Here is a 22,574-nt window from a genome sequence, read left to right as displayed (position 1 = left end):
GACAGATTGATGATTGATCAATGATCTTTGACTGATTCTGAAGTAGAAACTTGGCAATGAGATAAACTTTTAAAAGGCTACATAGTTCATGTTTTTTATACTATAAAAGACCTTGCAGCGATTGTAATTAACTGAATGATTCACACGGGATCTAATGAAGTTTATAGTTCATATTTAACTAAATCTCTCACAGTATGTATTATATTATACTAAATAGATGAGCGCACTGGACTAAAATAAGGATTGTTTTGTAAGTATCAATTTCTAATTGCATGACTTAAATAAAGCCTTGAAACAGTCTTGTTCAATGAACCATAGCTTCTCGTCTCCAACGTTGAATTATTTTTTTCAATTAATGGTTATTTCTGCGTTATTTAGCGACACTACCGTATAGGAGGTCGTTCAACGACTGAAATCGATGCTTGTTATCTTATCTACTATAGATTATGTACCCCAGTATTAGATACGTGCTGTGTAATGACCAGAACGTCGCGAATCAGTACCCATACAGAAGAACAAGTGGTCGTTCTGGTGTCAGTGTCAACGGGCCTATGGAACGGAAAGATTTAACTCTTAGTTTCCATAATCTTATCAAGCGAGGTAGTGTGTGAAGTGGTTTAGTGTTATCAGTTATGTGTTTGTGTGAAACATCTGGCGGAATGGATTTTTTTCAGGAAGTATGGCTTTAGCCAGGCTTATTTGGAGATATATGTTGTTGTTACTAATAGTCTTTGCGTTTGTAAATTCATAACAACCAGGTTTTTTGTACTTGTTAGTCAATAATTTTCTTTATAGTAGGTTATGTATTACTGTTGTAACTAAAAATAATTATGCCTCGCTAACCATTATGCCAATTCATCATAACTCCACTGAGGTTTTCTTTTATATTATACATATATGCTTCACAGACTATTTTACATTTTTTACAGTACTGCTGCCTCAACAAATATTATTATTTTCATTGCATATTGTAAAACAGCCTTAAATAATGTAATTCTAAGTAATAAGAATTAGACACCAAGATTCCTGTATAGATAGCTGGAAATAAAATCAAGTTAAGCTGCATAAATAGAATAAATATCATCATCATTGACTGATTAACTTTATATACAGTTTCTTAGTTATTTTATTCTGGTTCACCTGTCTTATAAAAAACTTTGTAATCTATACTTCTATACTAATACTATAAAGAGGAAAGGTTTGTAACTATGTATGTATGGTTTTCACGCATAAATTACTGGACCGATTTCAAAAAATCTTTCACCATTAGAAAGCTTCATCTTCACTGAGCAACTTAGGCTAGCTTTTATCCCGGAAATCCCACGGGAACGGGAACTATGCTGCTTTTTCTTTGAAAACGCGGGCGAGGCCGCAGGCGGTAAGCTAGTATTTAAATAATAATATTTTAAACATTTGCCAAAAAATTTCATCATCGTTAACTAATAAAAACAATTTCAATTTTTCCATGTGATAAAAACTGATATGCTATATACAGAATACAGATAGTGATGATTTGCGATTGCCTGTCCTACTTTTTTTCAATCTCTGTTTAAATATTATTTACATATTGCAAGATAAGATTGAGAATAAATTCACTAACAAACAATTAAACGCCATTTTATATATTTCTTTTACATTTCTGTCATGTTGTTTAGTTTTGTTAATATTTTTTTACATCCTACAATTAATTTTATTCAACAAAAAGTTCCTACCTATTGCAGGGCCAAAATCTCATGACTGATTAGGCCTTGCAAACTTTTTCTCTAAAAAAATTTACTTCCTTAGACAGATGCAAAATCATTATACATAAGAAAACACAATATAATATGTTTGCACCTTATAAATGCAGTTGATTTTTTATAGTGTATAGGAATAATTATAATAAATAGTATTTATACCCATTTATTACTCTGTCTCTTATTAATATTGGTGGTTTTAAAACTTATATTCATTAAAAGAACTGTTTTTGGGTATAACAATTTAATACCAATAAATTAAATAATTCAATTAATAAAATTAGACTTCTTAAATAGCGCCTTAGAATCATCATGACATCGTTTTATTCTTTACCATCATTAAACCATAGTAGCAAACAGCCACATTGGAAACTAGCCAGTCCTGGTCATATTAATAACATCACCATCCATAAAAAATACAATTTTGTTTCCAGATGAAGAACTATACGGTTACACAAACCAAGCTATGGAAACACCGACCCCTTCCACCCCCGGTGATTGTCTTCAAGGAGTATTTCAAACATTGGACTCATTAACACCAGGCCTGGATTCAGATTTTGACGAATGTCTCGCTGTGCCAGAATCTCTGTCAGTAATTGAAATAGATAAGTGTAAAGAGGAAACGGATGCTTCAGGTACGATTTTATCAAATACAACCTTTATTTTTATTATAAACAAATTTAGTTTAATATTTATTTAAATCATTGATGAAGTAAAAAACAAACGTATGTGTGTATGTGTAGTTTGTTAATAATAATTTTTGGAGTTTAAATGAACGATATTTATTATCATAAAATAAGAGCTCTGCCTCACTAAGTCGCCATGGTAACCTCGCCAGCGTACGTACTATTGAAATGATGGGTATTTACTAAGCTTCTTGGTATTTAGTATTTACCCAACATGGCGTCGGTGTGGCAACGCCACCAATTTTAATGTTGCTGTATATACTGCCGTTTAGCCTGCGACAACACAATTTTAATCTCAATGAGGAAGAGTACTATTTTTTTTCGTAGATATTCTAGTACATACTTACATATTTAGTAAAACTTATTATCTGCAACAAATTATACATATTTGCCTTGTTTTTATATAGGGCATAATATGAACCAATTAAGGACATCTTCATTTAAAATTTTCTTGTATTCAATTCAATTTAATGATTCATCATCTTTCAAAATGATTATATGAGTGTTTACATTACTGACTCAAGATTAGATATTTGAAGTCACCATTTAGCTTTAGATATATCTAGTAGATAAAAACAGAGACGCCGACAAATAATATTACATAAATTACTAACCATGAAATAATATTATGAAATAAGTATATCAAATCAGTATAGTTCCCGCCAAAAAACGCGAATAAAAAAAAATAGGAATTTATTTTACTGCACTTTTAGGTTTCTGTTCTGTAAAGTATCGCTTCTATTTTTAACTGATTTTCCAAAAATCAGAAAATTTTCTCAATTTTTGTATCTATATTGTAATGTCAAGGAGTAAAGACCTTATGATAAGGTATAAGTACCTCAGTCATGTGTATTTTTAATTATTATCTTTCTTAATGATTCATTCTAAAAGCTTTTGTTATGTTGATAAAAAGATAAGATATGAAATGTTTCTTTAACAATAATAATTAATTAAGTGAAACACGTTCAAATATTCCTAATAGTTTTTTAATAAGTACTTCTATAAGTGGCACTTCTTGACATGCCTCTGGAATGAAACCTGCAACAAGAAAATGTTTTTATTATAGATTGTAATATATTTCCTTCATCAAACATTAATAATTGCATACTTATTTCTATTCTAGGTTTATTATAAATAGTTTACGCAAACATTGTTTCTAAAGAAATATGAAAGAATTCAGGATGTTTTTATTTATAATACGCACACTCAAATAGATTATTTATTTTGTTTCAGCGCCGCTAGCGAAATCCGTACCGTACAGAAGTATACACGCGCCGCCAATAAAATTCAAATCGGTGCACAGAAAAGTGTTCATTCCGGGTGTTGAAATAAAGGTCAGATTCGTGGAGAACGAGAGAAGCGTTACGACACACCTATTGAATCCTAACTTGTGAGTTTTATAAACAAAACTAATTTTATAATATTGTAAAGTGTTCTAAGAATTATTTATTAATTAATATTTTTCTCTCGAATAGGGTCAGAAATAGATTGGTTTAATTATATGAAAGGGATGTACACAGAAATGAACAATTTACAAATTTTCTAAAAGTATGTTGTTTATTTAATAATATATGTAGTGTAATTAATACCTAGTTCAATTATTTTTTTTAGTATAAGAGCTCGGTCTAACATTTAAGTTTTTATTTTTAAACATGTGATTTACGTAAATGTACGCATTATGTCAAACAGAAATCAGAATACGTACCTAATTACGTTTAGACAATCATATGACGCACATAATTATTTTGTAAAAACTGATAATATTGTTAGCAAACAATACCTCATACTTTTTCATTTGTCATATACTGCAGTGGTATATAGTTTTTTTTTGCTAAGACTGACGTAGATTTGTATGTAAATTATTGTTATTATATAGATTTGCGAAGATCAATAAAAAGATAAGTTAGATACTAGAAGATAGTATAGATAAAATAGTCGAATTAGACATTAACCTATTAAATAAAAATGAACATTACATAACAAAAAGTATATAGAAAATTTCTCGTTTAAGTTAATAAGTTTACTAAAAACGTAAACATGGGTGTACGGAACCCTAATTTATCCCATTTCAATTCACACAAGATTAAAACATACCCGCAAATAGACGTCACTATGACGTCAAACTGTGTACTGTGTACAAATGTTGTAATGGCAGCTTAATGAACCAACATTCCCAAAACGGCTACGGCTCTCATTATACCCATTTAGTCGAATTATTATTAACTAGCTGTGCCGCGCGGTTTCACCCGCGTGGCTCCGCTCCTGTTGGTCTTATAATAAATTATATAGCCTATATTACTCGTGGATAAAGTAGCTTTCGAATGGTGAAAGAATTTTTAAAATCGGTCCAGTAGTTTATGAGCCTATTCATTACAATCAAACAAAGTTTTCCTCTTTATAATATTAGTGTAGATTACATAATACATATTTAACATATCCATTTATAACCATATGTCTCAATCTAGGTATACAATAAACCTACAGCACGGGGATTTCAAATGGACAATCAAAAAGCGATATAAACACATATTATACCTACACCAACAATTAGCGCTTTATAGGACATCGCTGAAAATCCCGTTTCCCACTAAAGCGCATAAAACTAGACGGGCGAGTTTCAAGAACACGGTAGATACAGAAGAGAAGGCTGAAAGGATGGCGCTCGAAGCGCTGCCGGGGAGCAACCCGAAGCGGCGGGAACCTAAGCCTAGAAAGCGGAAAGGCGCATTACCTAGGTAAAATTTTATATTTTCCTAAAATAATATTCATGTGTTTGATTTTTACTTCTTTTCCTTCTTTGATGATATTATAACTCATGAAAATTTAACCAAAGATGTCAAACACTTGAAAAAAAAAAGATAATGCATATTCAGGAAAGTATAATTCATGTGTAATTATCTCATCTTTTTGGCATTTTAAAGTAATTCAAACTTAAATCAAAAATATAGTTAAATCAATAGGAAAGTTCCTACCATACAATAAGCATGCCTTATACATTATAATCCATATATATATATAAGCTATTGATAATTACTGAACATGATAATTATCGATAACAGATTTCCCCGTAAGCCCGAAGTGATGATCACATACGAAGGCATTCAACTGCGTATGAAACAACTGGAGGAGTACTTATACAACTTGCTCAACATATCTATTTATAGGAACCACCATGAGACTGTGAGTCATTTGATTATGTACTATTATAGGTATTTATTTGTGGTAGGATAAACTGTTCGGTAATCGATGTACGGAAAATGATGTAGATCAATTGATCTCGCAATATGAATGTTATTGAACTATTATATATTACGTTTTATGAAATTTATAACAATAATCTTACCCTAACTGATCTGTACACGGATTGTCAAACAGATAAAACTCTTATAAAAAGTATAGGTTCCAACAGAAAGAAAATTTGATCACCTAAAAGATTTACCTTATAACAAATTCTATTAATCTCAGAGTTATAAAAAAGATCGTCTCCAAATCACAGGCACAACGGGAATTTCTCATTCTTCCCATCATAATACACTTTCCAAATGGTATTGTCAAGAAGTAGACCGCTTACTGACATTTAAATTAACATAACACGTCTAAAACATATTTCTCCACTTCCCTTTCCATGCCAGATCAAGAAATAGCATCTAATTGCAGGTGGAATTTCTAGAGGTATCACAAATGTCGTTCATATCGGAACTAGGGTCAAAAGGCAAGGAGGGTATGATAGAAAAAAGGACAGGGTCCACTCGGCCCGGGCAGGCGGGCTGCAACTGCTGCGGGCTGCTCGGCAACATGGTGTGTGTGCGGTGAGACCTTGAGATCATTTCAGATATTAAAATTTAACCACACTGTGTTTTCAATCCTACTAATATTATAAATGCGAAAGTTTGTGAGGATGGATGTTTGTTACTCTTTCACGCAAATACTACTGAACGAATTACAATGAAGTTTGATGTGTAGGTAGCTGCAAACTAACACATAGGCTACTTTTATCCCGCAAATACCACGGAAACGGTAACTATACGGATTTTTCTTTAAAAACGGGGGTGAAGCCGTGGCATATCTATTAAAACTATACACACATACCATACTAATGTTAATATTACACATATACCTTCATCTATTTTTGATGGACTGGACCATATTATTCCAACGTCCAATACACCTTTATACCGTCACTAACAAATTTTAATTCATTAGATTCTTTTTTTTTCATTAATTGAACTTATTTTCACCTATGACTTCGCAATCTTACCCGCTGCTTATCTTACTGTATTCGCGAAAGTAACATCCTCACAAATTCGAATTTATGGTAACAATCAGTGTTTATATTTAGTTTGGAAATGTATTTCAGATGCAATTACTTCTGTACTGGTCTTGTATGTGCTAAGTGGCAAGAGAGATGGTTATTTGTGAAAGACACCTTCTTCGGGTATATCAGACCCAGCGATGGTGTTGTTAAAGGTGTCATGCTGTTTGATCAAGGGTGAGCTTTTTAATAGGTTTTAATTTTTTTTCCATATTTTGTGGGTATTACCAAAAAAAATGGAAATATAGCATAATTTTTAATTCGTAAATTATGTGGTCTGTGACAAATATTTATGATTAATTAATGTTTTACAGTTTTCCTGGAAAAGTGAGTATTTTTGGATGTGAATTATAAATTATTATTCTTTTATTATAAATAAAGAAAATAAATATTTTTTCCACAGTTTCGAAGTATCTAGCGGTATGTACTCCACGGGACTTAGCAATGGACTACAAATACTCAATCAACACAGACAGCTCGTTATAAAGTGTTGGACGAAACGGAAAAGCAAGGAGTGGATGCATTACTTGAAGACTGTTGCTAACCAGTCTGGTGAGTTGGGAATTTGATTCTTAGATATAGAGGAATAAGGTTCAAAATTCATTAGGTTGAGTTATCATTTAGATGTAGGAAGTGTCTAACCAGACCGGATTTCGATGTTAATTTGTAGGGAATAAGGTTCAAATTTGAATGATGCAGGTATGTGTCAGGTGGCGTGGTGAGTTGAGAATTTGATCCTTAGCGGTTTTGTATAAAGTTCCAAATTGTTTAAATAATGATTTAAGAGCTAGGAGTGGATTCATAGCATAAAGACGAACCAATTCGCGTAGTTGGAAATTTAAAATTTCAAAGATAAGATTTGAAATTATTTTGAATTTAGATGTGTAAAAAATATAGATAAAATAAAAAAAAACAGAATTCCACATTTCACATAACATGTACACGGTAATAAGTACAGAATTGATTGTCAATAAGAATAAATTGTCAAATTTACCTGATAGTTCGCTCCACAAGATTTTTGTTAAATATTTTAAGATATTTCAATTTTCTGTACAAAGCCGCAACTTTTTAAATAAATATGTTCCTTGTGTAAGTTAGTAGTATTAAAAGTATTCTATTTCAGCCCGTGACTTCACCTACCCAAACGTCCACCATTCATTCGCTCCCCCCCGACCGTCCACCCCGGTGGCTATGTTCGTGGATGGCTCGCCTTATCTCTCTGCCGTAGCTGATGCTATGGAGCTAGCCAGAGAGGAGATCTTCATAGCTGACTGGTGGCTGAGTCCAGAAATATATATGAAGAGACCAGCTCTAAATGGAGATTATTGGAGGCTGGATACATTGTTGAAGCGGAAAGCGGTAAGAACCTAATAATAGGTATTTAAAAATGGTTTGTCGTTTCTCTGTGGCTGATGTTATGGAGATAGCTAGAGAAGAGATCTTCATAGCTGACTGGTGGCTGAGCCCCGAGATATATATGAAGAGACCAGCTCTAAATGGAGATTATTGGAGGCTGGATACATTGTTGAAGCGGAAAGCGGTAAGAACCGAATAATAGGTATTTAAAAATGGTTTGTCGTTTCTCTGTGGCTGATGTTATGGAGATAGCTAGAGAAGAGATCTTCATAGCTGACTGGTGGCTGAGCCCCGAGATATATATGAAGAGACCAGCTTTAAATGGAGATTATTGGAGGCTGGATACATTGTTGAAGCGGAAAGCAGTAAGAACCGAATAATAGGTATTTAAAAATGGTTTGTCGTTTCTCTGTGGCTGATTCTGTGGCGGAAAGCGGTAAGGAATGAAAGATAGATATTCTGTTGAACCTATCAGTAAATTTTGAAATATGAAATTTACATCAAAAACTTTTAAATTAAGCTATCAGAAATATTTTCAGCGAGAGCTAAACCTACATCAGGGCCCGTATTACCTCCTATTTCCGGACAGTTTCACACATTGAATTAAACAGACTGGCAAATTCATATTATGAATGCAATAACCAGCCATGGTTATAATATGTAAGTTATATTATAATTTCAATTGAATATTTGTTTTACAGGCGCAAGGTGTGAAAATATTTATAATGCTGTACAAAGAAGTAGAAATGGCGCTCGGTATAAACAGTTTCTACAGTAAAAGTCGACTGGCCAGCGAGAATATTAAGGTAAGGTGAATTCAATTTTATTTTGAGACTGCTAAAAGTATAGACTAATAAATACATATTTGTATTCAAAAACCCAATTAATTATTATTGTAAAAATTTGTGAAAAATAAATAAATTTTGAATTTGATAATAATTGGGTTTTTGACACCCATGTATTATTGTGTACACCATTTACTAAAGTGATCCTAAAATGTTCCATTTGTCGCGTGACATTTTTTATCTACTACGTGAAAAGTATGTATTGGGAAATTTTTAAACATAACTAGTGTTATTTATCTCTCAACAGGCCACATTAAAATTTAACATTAATTAATAAATCTTCACAGGTATTCCGTCACCCAGATCACGCCAAAGTAGGTGTATTCTTTTGGGCACATCATGAGAAAATTGTATGTGTGGACCAAAGTGTCGCGTTTTTAGGAGGCATCGATCTGTGCTATGGACGCTGGGACGATCATAAGCATAGGTATTTATTTTTTTATTCTAAACTAGCCTTCCGCCCGCGGCTTCGCCCGCTTTGTCTAAGACCTAATAAAATATATACTAAAACCTTCTCCGAGAATCCCTCTTATCTATTAAAAAACCGAATCAAAATCCGTTGCTTAGATTTAAATATTTAAGCATACATAGGGACAGAGAAGGCGACTTTGTTTTATACTAAGGAGACAGTAGTGATAGTCTATACTATGCGATTAAACTAAGAATAAGATCGATTCACCGCTATATTGTCACACCATACTAACTGACAGACTAGTATAGAAGTAGTATTAAAATCATATTTTAACTTACACTTATGAACATTTTTTTAAAGAACTATCTAGGTATATATCTATACATTCACAGAATTATACTTTTCTTATACTGACTAGCACATCTTGACACAAAAATGTCAACCTATTACATATTAATTTATTGCTGAATTGATTACAACCATATGTACAAAGCAATAAAGTCCATTTTACATTTCAGATTAACAGACCTCGGCAACATATCACACCCAAAAACATCTATAAGATCAAAGAAAAAAACCTCAAGTTCGCCGGGCGCTGGTCAAGTGCATTTGTACGATGGACCGGCGATTGAGTTGGCTAGATCCACTAAAGAGTTGGTTATTGGGTATACTGAGTGAGTTTTGTGTTTATTTACTATATTTATTTTATTTGCATTTTTAATCACTCTTTCTAAAATAGAAGTGCATAAAACTACAATAAAAGTTAGAATTTTAATCGTGTGGCTTTGTAAATAAGTGTACATTAACATTAATTCAAATTAACATCTTATTTTGTGGTAATAAAGTTCAAAATCGCTCATAAGAAAACTCTGCCCAATATACTAATAGCAGAGTTTAGCTGTGGACAATTTTCGAGCGTGTATCTAGTTGTTCACTAATGCATAATATTGTGTGAACAAATTAGCGATTCGTTACGAGTTTTTTTTTCAAAGATGTGTCATAAATAAGACAAAACTGATTCTAGTGTAATTCAAGAAGAAGAACCAGACCCACAAACACAACAGACAGAAACGGAAAACGTAACAAATCCAGATTTACCAGTCCTAGAACCGGGAGACCATTTACTAATAACTACCCTCGATAAGGACGATAAAAGGAACGTTCTAGATAAACTAACAGATAGGGGGAAGGAAATTATCGGAATTATTTACCCGCCATATGAAGAGGAAAGAAATGAACAAAAGTTTGACGATACGGAACGGAAAAAGGCGGAAAAGTATGCGAGGTCGAATGATGAAGTACTGCTGACGGACGCGTTGGGTATTAATATTAAGAGGTGTGATGAGCCCGCGCCGTTGGCTGAGGTAAGTGAACTATATATTTAATCTACACTAATATTATAAAAAGGAAAACTTTGTTTGTTTGTTTGGCTCATAAACTACTGGACCGATTTTAAAAATTATTTCACAATTCGAAAGCTACATTATCCACGAGTAAAATAGGATAGGTTTTATCCCGATAATTCGATGGGAACGGGAACTATGCGAGGTTTTCTTTGAAACCGCGGGTGGAGCCGCCGGCGGAAAGCTAGTCGGAATATAAAAATGCTAGGGAAGCTAACAAACATTAATTAAGGAGGAATGAGTTGTGTGTATGTGTGTGTGTGTGAGTGCGTGCGTGTGTGCGTATGAAATATAAATTCAAATAAAATAATTGAAATCAACATTTAAAAGTCAAAATTACAATCATTCATTTGTTTATACAAAACATTTAATTCATTTTACTATTATTTCAGGTGGTTGAAGGTCGTGTAATAACAGAGACTACAAAGAAAGTTCTAGAAGGAGTGGAGGGGAACTCAAAACTGTGGATCGGGAAGGACTATGTTAATTTTATTGTTAAGGATTTCAACAATTTGGACTCACCGTTTGTGGGTAAGTTATAGATTTATCATCAAATAGGCGACGTTAAAATATTATATTGTTATTTAATATTTAAAATACACTCACCGGCACGGAATCTTGGCCACTGCAAATTTTTGCGTAAAATAACACTATTTCTTTTCTACTACAAAATTCAATAAAAATTTAATCAAAACTAGTTACTTTAATGTTTTTACTAACTTTTAGTAATAATTGGAAGTTAATAAGAAGTACTACCGAGTAGATATGAATTAAACAAGAATTTACGCTTTTCCTGTGAAATTTAAATGATTTCTTAAAAAATGCTAAAAAATTAGAAAGAACGTTTCCATAAAAAAAATTGAACTTTTTAATAAAGGGTGTTTCCTTCTCTTGCCTTAAACACTGTTTGCATCCAGTCTGGCATACTCTAGAAGACATTTTTGGAGACCACTTGAGCTATAGTGTACCAAACGGCCCCAGCTGTATTTCTAAGCTCATCTAACATTAGTGCTGGGTTGGAATCGAACTTTATGTTTCTTTTAAGCATGTCCCAGATGTGTTCTATTGGATTAAGATCCGGGCTACGAGCTGGCCACTCCAATTTTTCAATAATAACCTCTTGAAGGTACTCTTATACGTATCGTACGACACGCGGACGTGCGTTATAGTGTATAAGTAGCAAATTTTCTTCACTGATAAACCTGTAATAGGGCTGAAAATGTTCCTGGAGAATTTCCTCGATGTACCTGATCAAATTTAAGCCATTATCTACGATAAATAACTCCGTGCGAGCATCGAAACTTATACCTCCCCATACCATTATTGACCCTCCATGAAAAATCGCATTTTGAGTGTGGTGATGTGTGAAAACCTCTCTTCTCGTCTCCTCTATACTGACTGTTGGCTATCAGAAGCTCGTAAAGTGCCTTAGCAGCCATCTGTGAACACCTCACGAGCGCACTGGCTGTGGGTCCAGTTTTCATGTTCTCGTGCAAAACGAAGACGTGCTTCTCTGTGATGTCTGAGGAGTTCTGGACGGCGTGCTGGTCTGAAAACCTTCAAATTAACTTCTTTCATTAGTCTTCTCACCGATTGCTCACTCACATTTATTATCCTGGTGTTTTAGAGCCGGTGGCGTATCCTAAAAACTGTCAGAAAGCCATTTCTGAGTATCTCTCGAACAATAAACGGGTCTTCTCGAGCTGATGTGCACCTCACACCTTCATTTCCTGGTCTGCACATGTGGCTGCCAGTCTCCTGGTATCTTCTCCATGCATAGTGCATCGCTGAACGAGGTACGTACTGTACATTAGGTACTTTACGTTGCGGCAGTCATTGGTCTAACATTGTGATGGCCTGAGTAGGTTGTTCAGATGTTAATGGCATTTTTAATTGTTTGTTATGATCATTGACTACAGTACAACAATAACAATAACTTAAACGGCATAAAAGATATCGAAAAAAGTTTAAAACGAACAATTCGTAACTTCGGCTTAACCGCACAAATCACAAATTTCGAATAACTCTTCAAAAGTGGTAAAAGATTATTCTCAAACTCAATGATTTCTTACCATAAAATTAAACAAATAATATGTTAACATATCTGCATACAAAAAAATCGTGAAAAACACTTCAAACTTTTTTTATCGGCAAATTTGTAAGTGGCCAAGATTCCGTGCCGGTGAGTGTAGTATTGTAAAATAATTCGTAGTTACAGGTTTTGTGTTCCAAGTTTCAATATAAAGATTGAAATATGTAAAGAAAATATTGTTTGAAATGTTACATCAATAGATGTTTAGAAGGATAGTAATATTTCTTTTAAATTAAAGTATAGTAATAAAGATATAGTACTTAAAAAAAATGTTACGCATTCATACAATTTTAAGAAACATCATTTATTCATCAAATTTATTTTTCATTGTAAATGTTAGTAATATATTGTCGAACAATTGAAATCTATATTATACGTAAATAAATCGTATTAGTTACACCACATATAAAGGAAAGTGAATTTTGTTTAGTTGAATTTGCTTCTGAACATAAATTATTGTTCTCGCCTGATAGTATTGCCAGTGCTTAAACTTAACTTATACTTTATGAAAACTTGTCAACATATAGAAGAAAGAAAAAAAAAATATTGCCACAAGTTACACACACTTAACAACTACTTAAATTACTAAAAAAATAATTAATTACAAATAATATATATCTATGTATATACTTCGTTATATAACAATAATTGAAAATATTATGTAATTTTCCGCAGATCTAGTAGACCGTTGTACCACCCCACGCATGCCGTGGCACGACGTGGGGCTGATGCTCGGCGGGGCGGCCGCCAGGGATGTGGCCAGGCATTTTGTGCAACGGTGGAATGCTATTAAATTGGAGAAAGCTAGGTAATTACATTGAGATAATATTATACGGAGACGACACCGCCTACATCACTTATGTTCCGCTCAACATACGCCATATGGCGTAACTGCACGCTCATTTTTGATTTGTTTTAAAGTGAAACGCATCAAATATGCCTTCGTGTGTGTGTTACGATATTGCACAAATAATACGGAAAAGTGCAAAGGAATAACTTTCATCGGTAAGTACCTAACTAGAAAATAATTTTTAAAACTTAGAGCAAAAAACAGCGCACAGATTTTGTTTGTGGTGTCTCCTCCATATGTACCTCAATAGGTAATTATAAACACATTATATTTTATGGTATAGGATAGCAAACGAGCAGACGCATCACGTTAAGCGATACACGCCGCCCATAAGCATCTTCTCCACTGGGAAGTGGATGTGTTGCTGTCCTCAGGAAAGGAGAAGGATATAAAAGGGAGGGAAATCGTTAGGGTTAATTTGGAGAGGCCTTAGCTAGCAGCCGGTTTTTTACGTATTTATAGGTGGTCTCTCACATTATATTTATTTATTGTTTTGAACGTTTGCTTCGGTATTTGTGATGACTATTTATCTATTTACTAGCTGTTCCCCGTGGTTTCACCCGCATTGCTCTTCTCCTGTTGATCTTAGCGTGATGATATATAGCCTTATAGCCCTCCCTCGGTAAATGGGCTATCTAACACCGAAAGATTTTTTCAAATCGGACCAGTTTATTGAATAAATTACAATAAATATGTATATGTGAGTGTTAGGACTTCACAATAATTATAATTGTGCTCCATTATTTGCATACGTAAGATTTCTGAAATGTTCTTCTGATGCTTTATCACATCTTCATGTGGTACACAATTAAAAAAAATTAATAGTTATTATTTTTAATATAAATTTTTATATAAATTATTGTTTACAGGCAAAACAGCAATTACCCGTATCTTCTGCCGAAAACCTACACGGATATAAAACCCCTTCCTGACCTGTATGAACTTCTCAGCATCGATATCACCAATGTTTCTTGTCAAGTAAGTTTTTTCAGGAGTCATTAATTTTTGCCTATTGTGTACTATATCGTTACAAACACATACTATTGCGTATGATCTTCGATCCAGCCAACCTTGATGTAGTTGAAAATATCATACTGTCTACTTTTCTCTTTATTTTAGCACTTATGATAATGATGATGATCTTCCATTATCTTCTATTAGTCTTAGATTATATGTAATAATAATCGTCTATCTCTATATTTGGCAAACAGTGATATCACCAAAGTATATGTATATAGCGTATATTACCGACACTGACACCATAAATGACACCATAAATGACTGTCTAATATATCTATAATACATATGTATATCGTTTTCCCAGGTACTTCGCAGCGTTTCAAGCTGGTCTTGCGGCTTCCTAGACCCGGATACAGTGGAACAAAGTATACATGAAGCATACGTGGACACAATAACAAGGGCCCAGCATTACATATACATTGAGAATCAGTTCTTCATCACGTTGTCCAGGACCAATCCTATTGTTAGGAATCAGGTATGTGTTCATTTATTTTTTTTTTTTTTTTTTTTTAATATAGATTACTAAATACTATCAGACTCCCTCTATAAGTTTCGGAAAGCAATGCTTAACATTATGACTTAATTCTTTTTCAAATTTACATAATATAATTATTGTCAGTATGTCCGTAATTTATAGGTTAAATGTAATAACTTTTTTTAATATTGCCTGCTGTAGTTAATCAGAATTCTTTAATGTTAAGAGCACACACATTTCATTTTTGTTTAATTTGTATTGTATGTAGATATCGCCTAATTTATTATTAATTTTTGTGAATGTAGTGTTCATCTGTAATAGTTGTGCATAATAATGTGTAAATCCTATTGTTACTATTTAACGAGAATGATACATATGTAACAACTGGTGATGAACCTTTTTAATAAATAAATAAATAAATAAACAGATAAATTAGTGATGTAATGCTAGCTAAATTTTTTTTTTATATATGAATAAAATTATATAGCTACCCACTATTTTAAATAAGTACAGTTTATTACAGCTGTGTGTGAAAATGAATCTTAAAAGTTTAGACTGTTATTTTAATGATGACGAAAATTTTAAACATTTATACGCGGGAGATAGTTGGCAAGTAACTACGGGACGGGTCGCCGGTACCGTATGTACTTAGTGCGTGGAAGAACATTGAGTGACAGTCTAAACAAGAATTTAATAATAATTAGTGAATTATTATTACTTTATATGAATTTGGTACCAAACTTAATGACACTATTAAAATAAATAAAAAATCCTAGAAATTTTCATGGACATAATCAAAAAATCTTCGAAGGTTGATTCGACTGTGGCACGGTCTTTCCCCAATGTAGCGTGAATCATTCTTTAAAGTGCTTGCAAAAACTACAAATTTTCATTGAGTTCTGTTTTATTTTAAGGCATTTTTCATTTCTTTTCCAGATCGGCGAAGCGCTCTTCAACCGCATTATGCGTGCGTTTCGAGCCAAGGAAATATTCCGCGTATACGTGGTGATGCCACTCCTTCCTGGGTTCGAGGGTGAAGTGGGTGGAGCTACCGGCACTTCGCTGCACGCAGTCACACACTGGAACTATCAGAGCATCTGCAGGTGAGGAATTTTAGTAAGCTATTGCATAGCTTCTATCGCGGGCCTTGAGCGCGGGGACTGAATCGAGAAATTCCGTAACGAAAAAACCTCACGCTCCCCACTCCGACGGGCGGAGGTGTGGCTTGAAGGCATAGCATGCAATAGCTTTACCGCGGCAGTCCCCGAGTGCAACACGTCTTTTTTATTAATATTAATATTTCTCGACCATTCCAGGAGTCGCGAGGCTATTCTTACCCGGTTGTACGAAGCGGGTCTCCCAGACCCGAGCGAGTACATAACGTTCCACGGTTTGCGCACACACACCATATTAGATGGAGAACCATTAACAGAACTAGTGTATGTGCACTCTAAATTATTGATCGCTGATGATCGATATATTATCTGTGGCAGCGCTAATATCAACGATCGGTCTATGGTCGGGAAACGGGATTCGGAAATTGCTGTTATACTGCAGGTAAGAAAAGTGTATAAGGCTTTCTTCTGTTTTTGCTAAATTGAATTAAGAAGTGTGATTTTGTATGCAGCAGATTATGTGTTTTTGTTTTTTCACCCAGTTTTCACACAATACGCAGACCCTGTCATAGACAAATGCCTATTAGACCAAAATAGTGTTAGTGTTAGCAATGTAATGCCACTTACTATATAAGTGCAAAAACTTCTTAATTAACACTATTACAAGAGTAACTTCAAGATATTGTTTTGTTTTATATTTCGGGTTTTATTTAAAATGGATTTATACTGATGCTATTTTATTTCCTATTTCCGTAAAAATTTTGATAAAAGTATCCCATACATCAAAATTTAGACAGAACTTTCTCAAAAAAAAATTCAATCCAAATTTCCAGGACGAAACCTTCGAAGACGGTATCATGAACGGCAAACCGTTCCCCGTGGGCAAAGTAGCTGGAGGGCTCAGAAAGAGGTTGTTCAGAGAACATTTGGGGCTCATGGACGAGGACCCCAACAGAGTGGGGGTCAATTTGGACGACCCGTGTGCGGAACAGTTCTATATTGATGTGTGGAAGGGTACTTCGAAGCGGAACACTGATGTTTATGAAGAGGTACGTTTTTAAGATATTTTTTTTTTTTTTTGTATATTAAATATTATTAGTGGTAAGTTTAGTTATCAGTGAGCTAACTTTGCCTAATAAGAAAATTCTAAATTGTTTTGTTAGAATAATTTTGAGAGGTGACATAAATTCAAATTTATTTATTTTAGGAATATTTAGAAAATGCCTTACTGGATATTCTCTAGAGAAAATGCTTGCTGAAACAATGGTTTATATAATTTAATTATGTATCCACGATTTTAGACTTCTCAAATAGGTCTTGGAGTTAAAGTAACCAAAACATAGTCCCTATTTCAAGAATTTGTAAGAAAAAAAGTCATTCCTTTATTAATTTATTCAATATTGTTAACTTTTTTTCAGGTATTCCACACAATACCAACGGACTCAGTGCACACATTCGCGGAACTAAAGAAGTACCAAGAGGAGAACTCGGAAACGTTATGGCGTAAGGACCCGGCGCTTGCTAATCGGAAAATAGACCTTATACAAGGCCTTGTGGTCGACTTACCGTTGAATTTCCTTTGCAATGAAACATTGACGCCAAGAAATACGTCTATGGAAGGGATGATGCCTACTTCTTTGTGGACGTAAACTAGATAAAAAAAGGTTAACTAATAAGTATTGATAGAGAAAAATATTTAAATACGGAACCAATGAAAATGCTGTTAATTTTCAACCAATGGTGTTAAAGTAATTTTTATTGCGCTAAAAGCTTGTATATAAATAATTATGATAGGTTTGAATTAGTAGCCAATCAAAACGCAGTTATTAAATTATTTACCAATAACTTACAAATAATGTTTGCGCTTTAATTTATGTACATGATAGAATTTATCTGTAAAATATAATTTACCAATAAAGTGATATGTCAAATAAAATTAAAATAATAAAATTTGATGCTATGACTAATTTTAAACTAGGAATAAGTAAAAATACTTGCCGATAAATTTACCAAATTCGTCCTTACGCGGGTTCTGATTTGCTAGCGAATTTCCAATACGTATTTTTTTAAAGTGAAACTTTTATTACATCGTATCAAACTTTTTGGTCTGTGTAGCGCATGTCGCGTGTATCGCGGCTGCCCAGTAGGTATACCTACTCGGCACGCGACATGCGCTACACAAAGCAGTGTTCGGAACCGTTCGAACAGTTTCACTTTTACCGTGGTTTCATAAAACCACACAACATTTTATTTTTTCTAATTTATTAGCAACTTCAAATATAACATTACAATATTGCTCTGCCTTCTGAACTAGGTAATTAGCTGTATCTCAGAAGGCAGTGCCTTCCCTTACACATTCCATATATGAATTAATTATCATATGATAACTTATCATAAAATATGTCAAAACACCAGTTAAAAATGCTATTAAATTTTAATTTATTTTAATTTCGAAAACATCGTAAATATGGAACTTAAAAAAAATAATTAATGCTGTAACGTATACAGATTAATGTGATACTTACTGCCCTTTTTATTTGTGTATCCACTTTTCAATCTTTATTAATTTATATTTTTAATTTTTAAACACGTTTTTGTGTTACCAGTACCAATTCAAAATAATTTTAATTTTTACTACTTTATTTTATTTTATAATTTTCCTTTGGTTTGTAGTCCTTATACGTAATGTTATAATAACGTAATATTTCTTAATAATTTTTTTTTAGAGATCATTAATTATGAGATTATATTTTTTTGATCCAGTGTATTATTTTTTTAATTGTTATTTGACATTAGTTTTTTTTTAGATTTTTGTGATTTCTGCTAACAGAAATCCACTTGGCTAGGGGGGCTGTACACTTTTGTTGTAATTTAAAATCCTCAAACACATTTAAACAAAAAATATGTGAATCAGTATACAATGTAAAACTATTATATTTCGCCTATAATATGTAGTAAACAATTCCAATATTTTTATCCAGTTATACCACCGTGCTTATACATTCCTGACTTTATTGTATTTAACAGTATTAATTCTTTTAACAATGCCTCTATAATATAATTATCTATATTATTTATTTTTTCATATAAATACAACGAATAATTATTCACCTATTGTCCTTTTCTGTAAACTTATTGAATATAAAATTATACTACAACAAAGTCCTTCTTAAAACTTATCTTGACGTCTTACACAGAATTTCATTTCTAAATAAATAATCTCTAAATAATTTTCTTCATATACAAAGTTCATTCCAGTTTTTCAAGGCACAATAAATAATTTATAAAATTTATTCGTCATACATGAATTAAATCATATGTTGTTTTACTTGTCAATGTTTAACAATATATTTTAAATACTTTTATTCACACAAGCTCAATATTTTAGTATGTATTAAAAAATCCTACCTCCTTATTGTTATTGTATTTCTGGTAGTATAATGATTGATTCTATTATTGTATGAATTATTTTTGTATTACCTTTGGTGCCTTTGTATTTATACTAAGACTGATTTTACATAAAATCATGATTCTCTTCGATTTCAATCATATACAATATATATTTAAAGCTATTAGCTACCTACTAATATTTATAAGAAAATAATTTAACGCAATCGTATTCCTAAATATACCTCGTTTTTTGTTTGATTTTTATTATGTAACCTAATAATTTTAAGGATATGTATTATTATTAATTTGTATGGGAAGATTTTGTTGTAAGTAAATTAAAGATCTATTTTGACATAATATATTTATTTCATGAATGTTGTGACGCAATAAATAATTTATTTTTTATGAAGTTGTTTTATTTATTTGACCTTCTATGTATACAATATGTGGAGTGAAGATTTAACTTAGCCGGCGACGGGTATTACAGTATTATCGATTCCTTTATAATTTAAATAATAGGTATTATAAAAGTGTATTTATATTATAGAGAATGTGTTGCCGTGTTCAGCCATGGTTCAGCCAAACCAAACCATACACAAAAAAATAAGGCAGTAGTAATACTATTATATTATCTGTGGTCACTAATTTCGCAATTTTTATAAAACGAAAATATCTGGTTGTAGACAGGAGGAACTACTTTTCTATTTACGTAATATTATTAAGCTTTCCGCCAGCGACTTTACCCGCGAAACCAAAGAAATCCCGCATTGTTCCCGTTCCCGTGGGATTTCCAGGATAAAACTGTCCTATGTCCTTTCTCAATTCTCGAGCTATCCCTGTACCATATTTGAAGTTAATCAATTCTGTACTTTTTTAATTTAACCCGGACATAAATACAAACAGGCAAAAATTCTAAAAACTGTATTTTTGAATTCGATTTCGATTTTAGATCTTATAAAATATTTAATGTATAGTTTTGCCTTCCCTAAGATTTTATTATATGTATGCAGTTAAGGAAGTACATAATATTAGTAATTAATATAGTAAAAGAAAGAAAAGCTAGTAAGTAAATACTGTATGTAATCTCAAAATAAGTGAGTGTATAGGAACGAAAAATAGGACTATCCTTTTTAATAACAGAGACATCTATACATTCACGACATCTCATACCGAGTAAATAAGTTAATATTCATAAAAATGTATAGATGTCGCTGTTATATAAAATATCTTCATTATAACTGTAAATAATCTTCAAAAACATTACGGCAGATGGAGCTGTTATCAAAATGGTGTTTATCAACCAAGCTACTTTCGAAAGAAGTTAGACCGTAATTTCAAAAATTGATTCACGTGGCTCGATTAAAGATGTTGGTTCAATGCTCTCTAAGTATAAAATATATTCGCTGCTGAAACCAATGCAAATAATATAATAAAGGGTAGTTAATAATATACATAAAATAAAACAATTTAAAAAACCATTTCTGTAGGGTACATTTCCTACATATAAATTTCTATAAGCTGGAAAATTTCCATAAGGAAGGAAAATTTATATACGCCAGGAAAATTTCTATAAGTCAGGAAAATTTCCATAAGTCGGGAAAATTTCTATAAGCTGGAAAATTTCCATAAGAAAGGAAAATTTCTATACGCCAGGAAAATTTCTATAAACAAGGATAATTTATATAGATAAGGAAATTTTGTATAAGTCAGGAAAATGTTTATAAGCCAGGAAAATTTCTATACGTCAGGAAAATTTCTATACGCCAGGAAAATTTGTATAAGTCAGGAAGATGCTTATAAGTCAGGAAAATTTCTATACGTCAAGAAAATTTCTATACGTCAAGAAAATTTCTATACGCCAGGAAAATTTATATAGATAAGGAAAATTTGTATAAGTCACAAAAATGTTCATTAGCCAGGAAAATTTCTATGCGTGAGGAAAATTTCTATCCATAAGTCGGGAAAATTACGATAAGTCGAGAAAATTTCTATAAGAAAGGAAAATTCCCATAAGTCCGGAAAATTTCTATACGTCAGGAAAATTTCCATAAAATCGGGAAAATTTCTATAAGAAAGGAAAATTTCCATAAGTCGGGAAAATTTCTTTACGTCAGGAAAAATTCTGTAAGCCAGGAAAATTTCTATACGTGAGGAAAATTTCTCTTTGTCGCAAAAATCCATAAGTCGGGAAAATTTCGATAAGACAGGAGAATTTCTATACGTCAGTAAAATTTCTCTTTGTGGGGAAAATTTCTATAAGTCAGGAAAATTTCGATAAGTCAATAAAAATAAAAGTGTAGATAAATTATGATAAAATACGTATAATTAAGGCGATAGAAACGATTCAACTATAAATTTATATTTAAACATGGTACCGTCATATTGGCCAACATTGCCCGCTTTTTATGAATAATTTCAATTTCCGCAAAAAAAATCTATGGCAACGTTAGTATTTTCTGTTAGCATATGTTTTTCTTAGATCGTGTGCAATTGTGCATATAATGCTGTAGAAAATTTCATTATTCTTCAACATTTTATTCATTTTTTGTCTGTTTTTGAGGGCGGGTAAAGTTATCTGAACTTGTTGCCAACATTGCCCACGTTGATTTTTGACGTAAATATGACCTCTAGCCAGATTATATTAAAGTCCAATTCAAAAATGTTGGAAAAGATGTCGTTTACCTTAAAAATCAAAGCAGTATCATGAAAGGTTCCCGACTTTAGTGGCTGGGCAAAGTAACCCAGGTATTTTTTCTATTTTCATACAAATCGCATTTCGCTTTTCCAAAAGCCTAGGGTTGGTACATCTCAGTAATATGAGCATGACTTCCGATTTCTTTTACTGCAAATATTTCGTAGTAGGATTATGTTGTAGGCAATAA

General features: G+C 32.6%; 1 protein-coding gene across 2 annotated transcripts; it reads left to right on the top strand.

The window, feature by feature from the left end:
* The first annotated feature begins 47 nt into the window (after positions 1-47).
* Positions 48-18,364, top strand: LOC123692143 (phospholipase D2). Of its 2 annotated transcripts, XM_045636824.1 has the most exons (22): positions 48-250; positions 444-600; positions 2,171-2,371; positions 3,656-3,812; positions 4,888-5,157; positions 5,482-5,602; positions 6,080-6,231; positions 6,780-6,911; positions 7,138-7,286; positions 7,858-8,093; positions 8,792-8,896; positions 9,223-9,362; positions 9,866-10,021; positions 10,372-10,711; positions 11,143-11,281; positions 13,518-13,650; positions 14,562-14,670; positions 15,017-15,187; positions 16,124-16,290; positions 16,504-16,744; positions 17,136-17,351; positions 17,721-18,364. In XM_045636824.1, the coding sequence occupies exons 2-22, from the start codon at positions 447-449 to the stop codon at positions 17,949-17,951; spliced, it is 3,720 nt and encodes a 1,239-aa protein (XP_045492780.1). In that variant the 5' UTR covers positions 48-250; positions 444-446; the 3' UTR covers positions 17,952-18,364. The 2 variants fall into 2 exon arrangements, with proteins under 2 accessions (XP_045492780.1, XP_045492782.1); XM_045636826.1 differs by lacking the exon at positions 444-600.
* The last annotated feature ends 4,210 nt before the right edge of the window (positions 18,365-22,574 follow it).

This window comes from Colias croceus, chromosome 5 (genome assembly GCF_905220415.1).
Source record: "Colias croceus chromosome 5, ilColCroc2.1".
In the NCBI taxonomy this organism is placed as follows: domain Eukaryota; kingdom Metazoa; phylum Arthropoda; class Insecta; order Lepidoptera; family Pieridae; genus Colias; species Colias croceus.
The sequence above is the reverse complement of the archived record's forward strand: the minus strand, read 5'-3'. Positions and strand labels throughout refer to the sequence as shown.

What these genes read in the sequence shown, in the direction of transcription:
- LOC123692143 (XM_045636824.1), top strand. Translation starts at nt 447, where the DNA reads ATGTACCCCAGTATTAGATACGTGCTGTGTAATGACCAGAACGTCGCG. An exon ending in TTTGGACTCACCGTTTGTGG is followed by an intron (nt 11,282 to 13,517) that starts GTAAGTTATAGA and finishes AATTTTCCGCAG; the next exon opens with ATCTAGTAGACCGTTGTACC. An exon ending in AACTATCAGAGCATCTGCAG is followed by an intron (nt 16,291 to 16,503) that starts GTGAGGAATTTT and finishes CGACCATTCCAG; the next exon opens with GAGTCGCGAGGCTATTCTTA.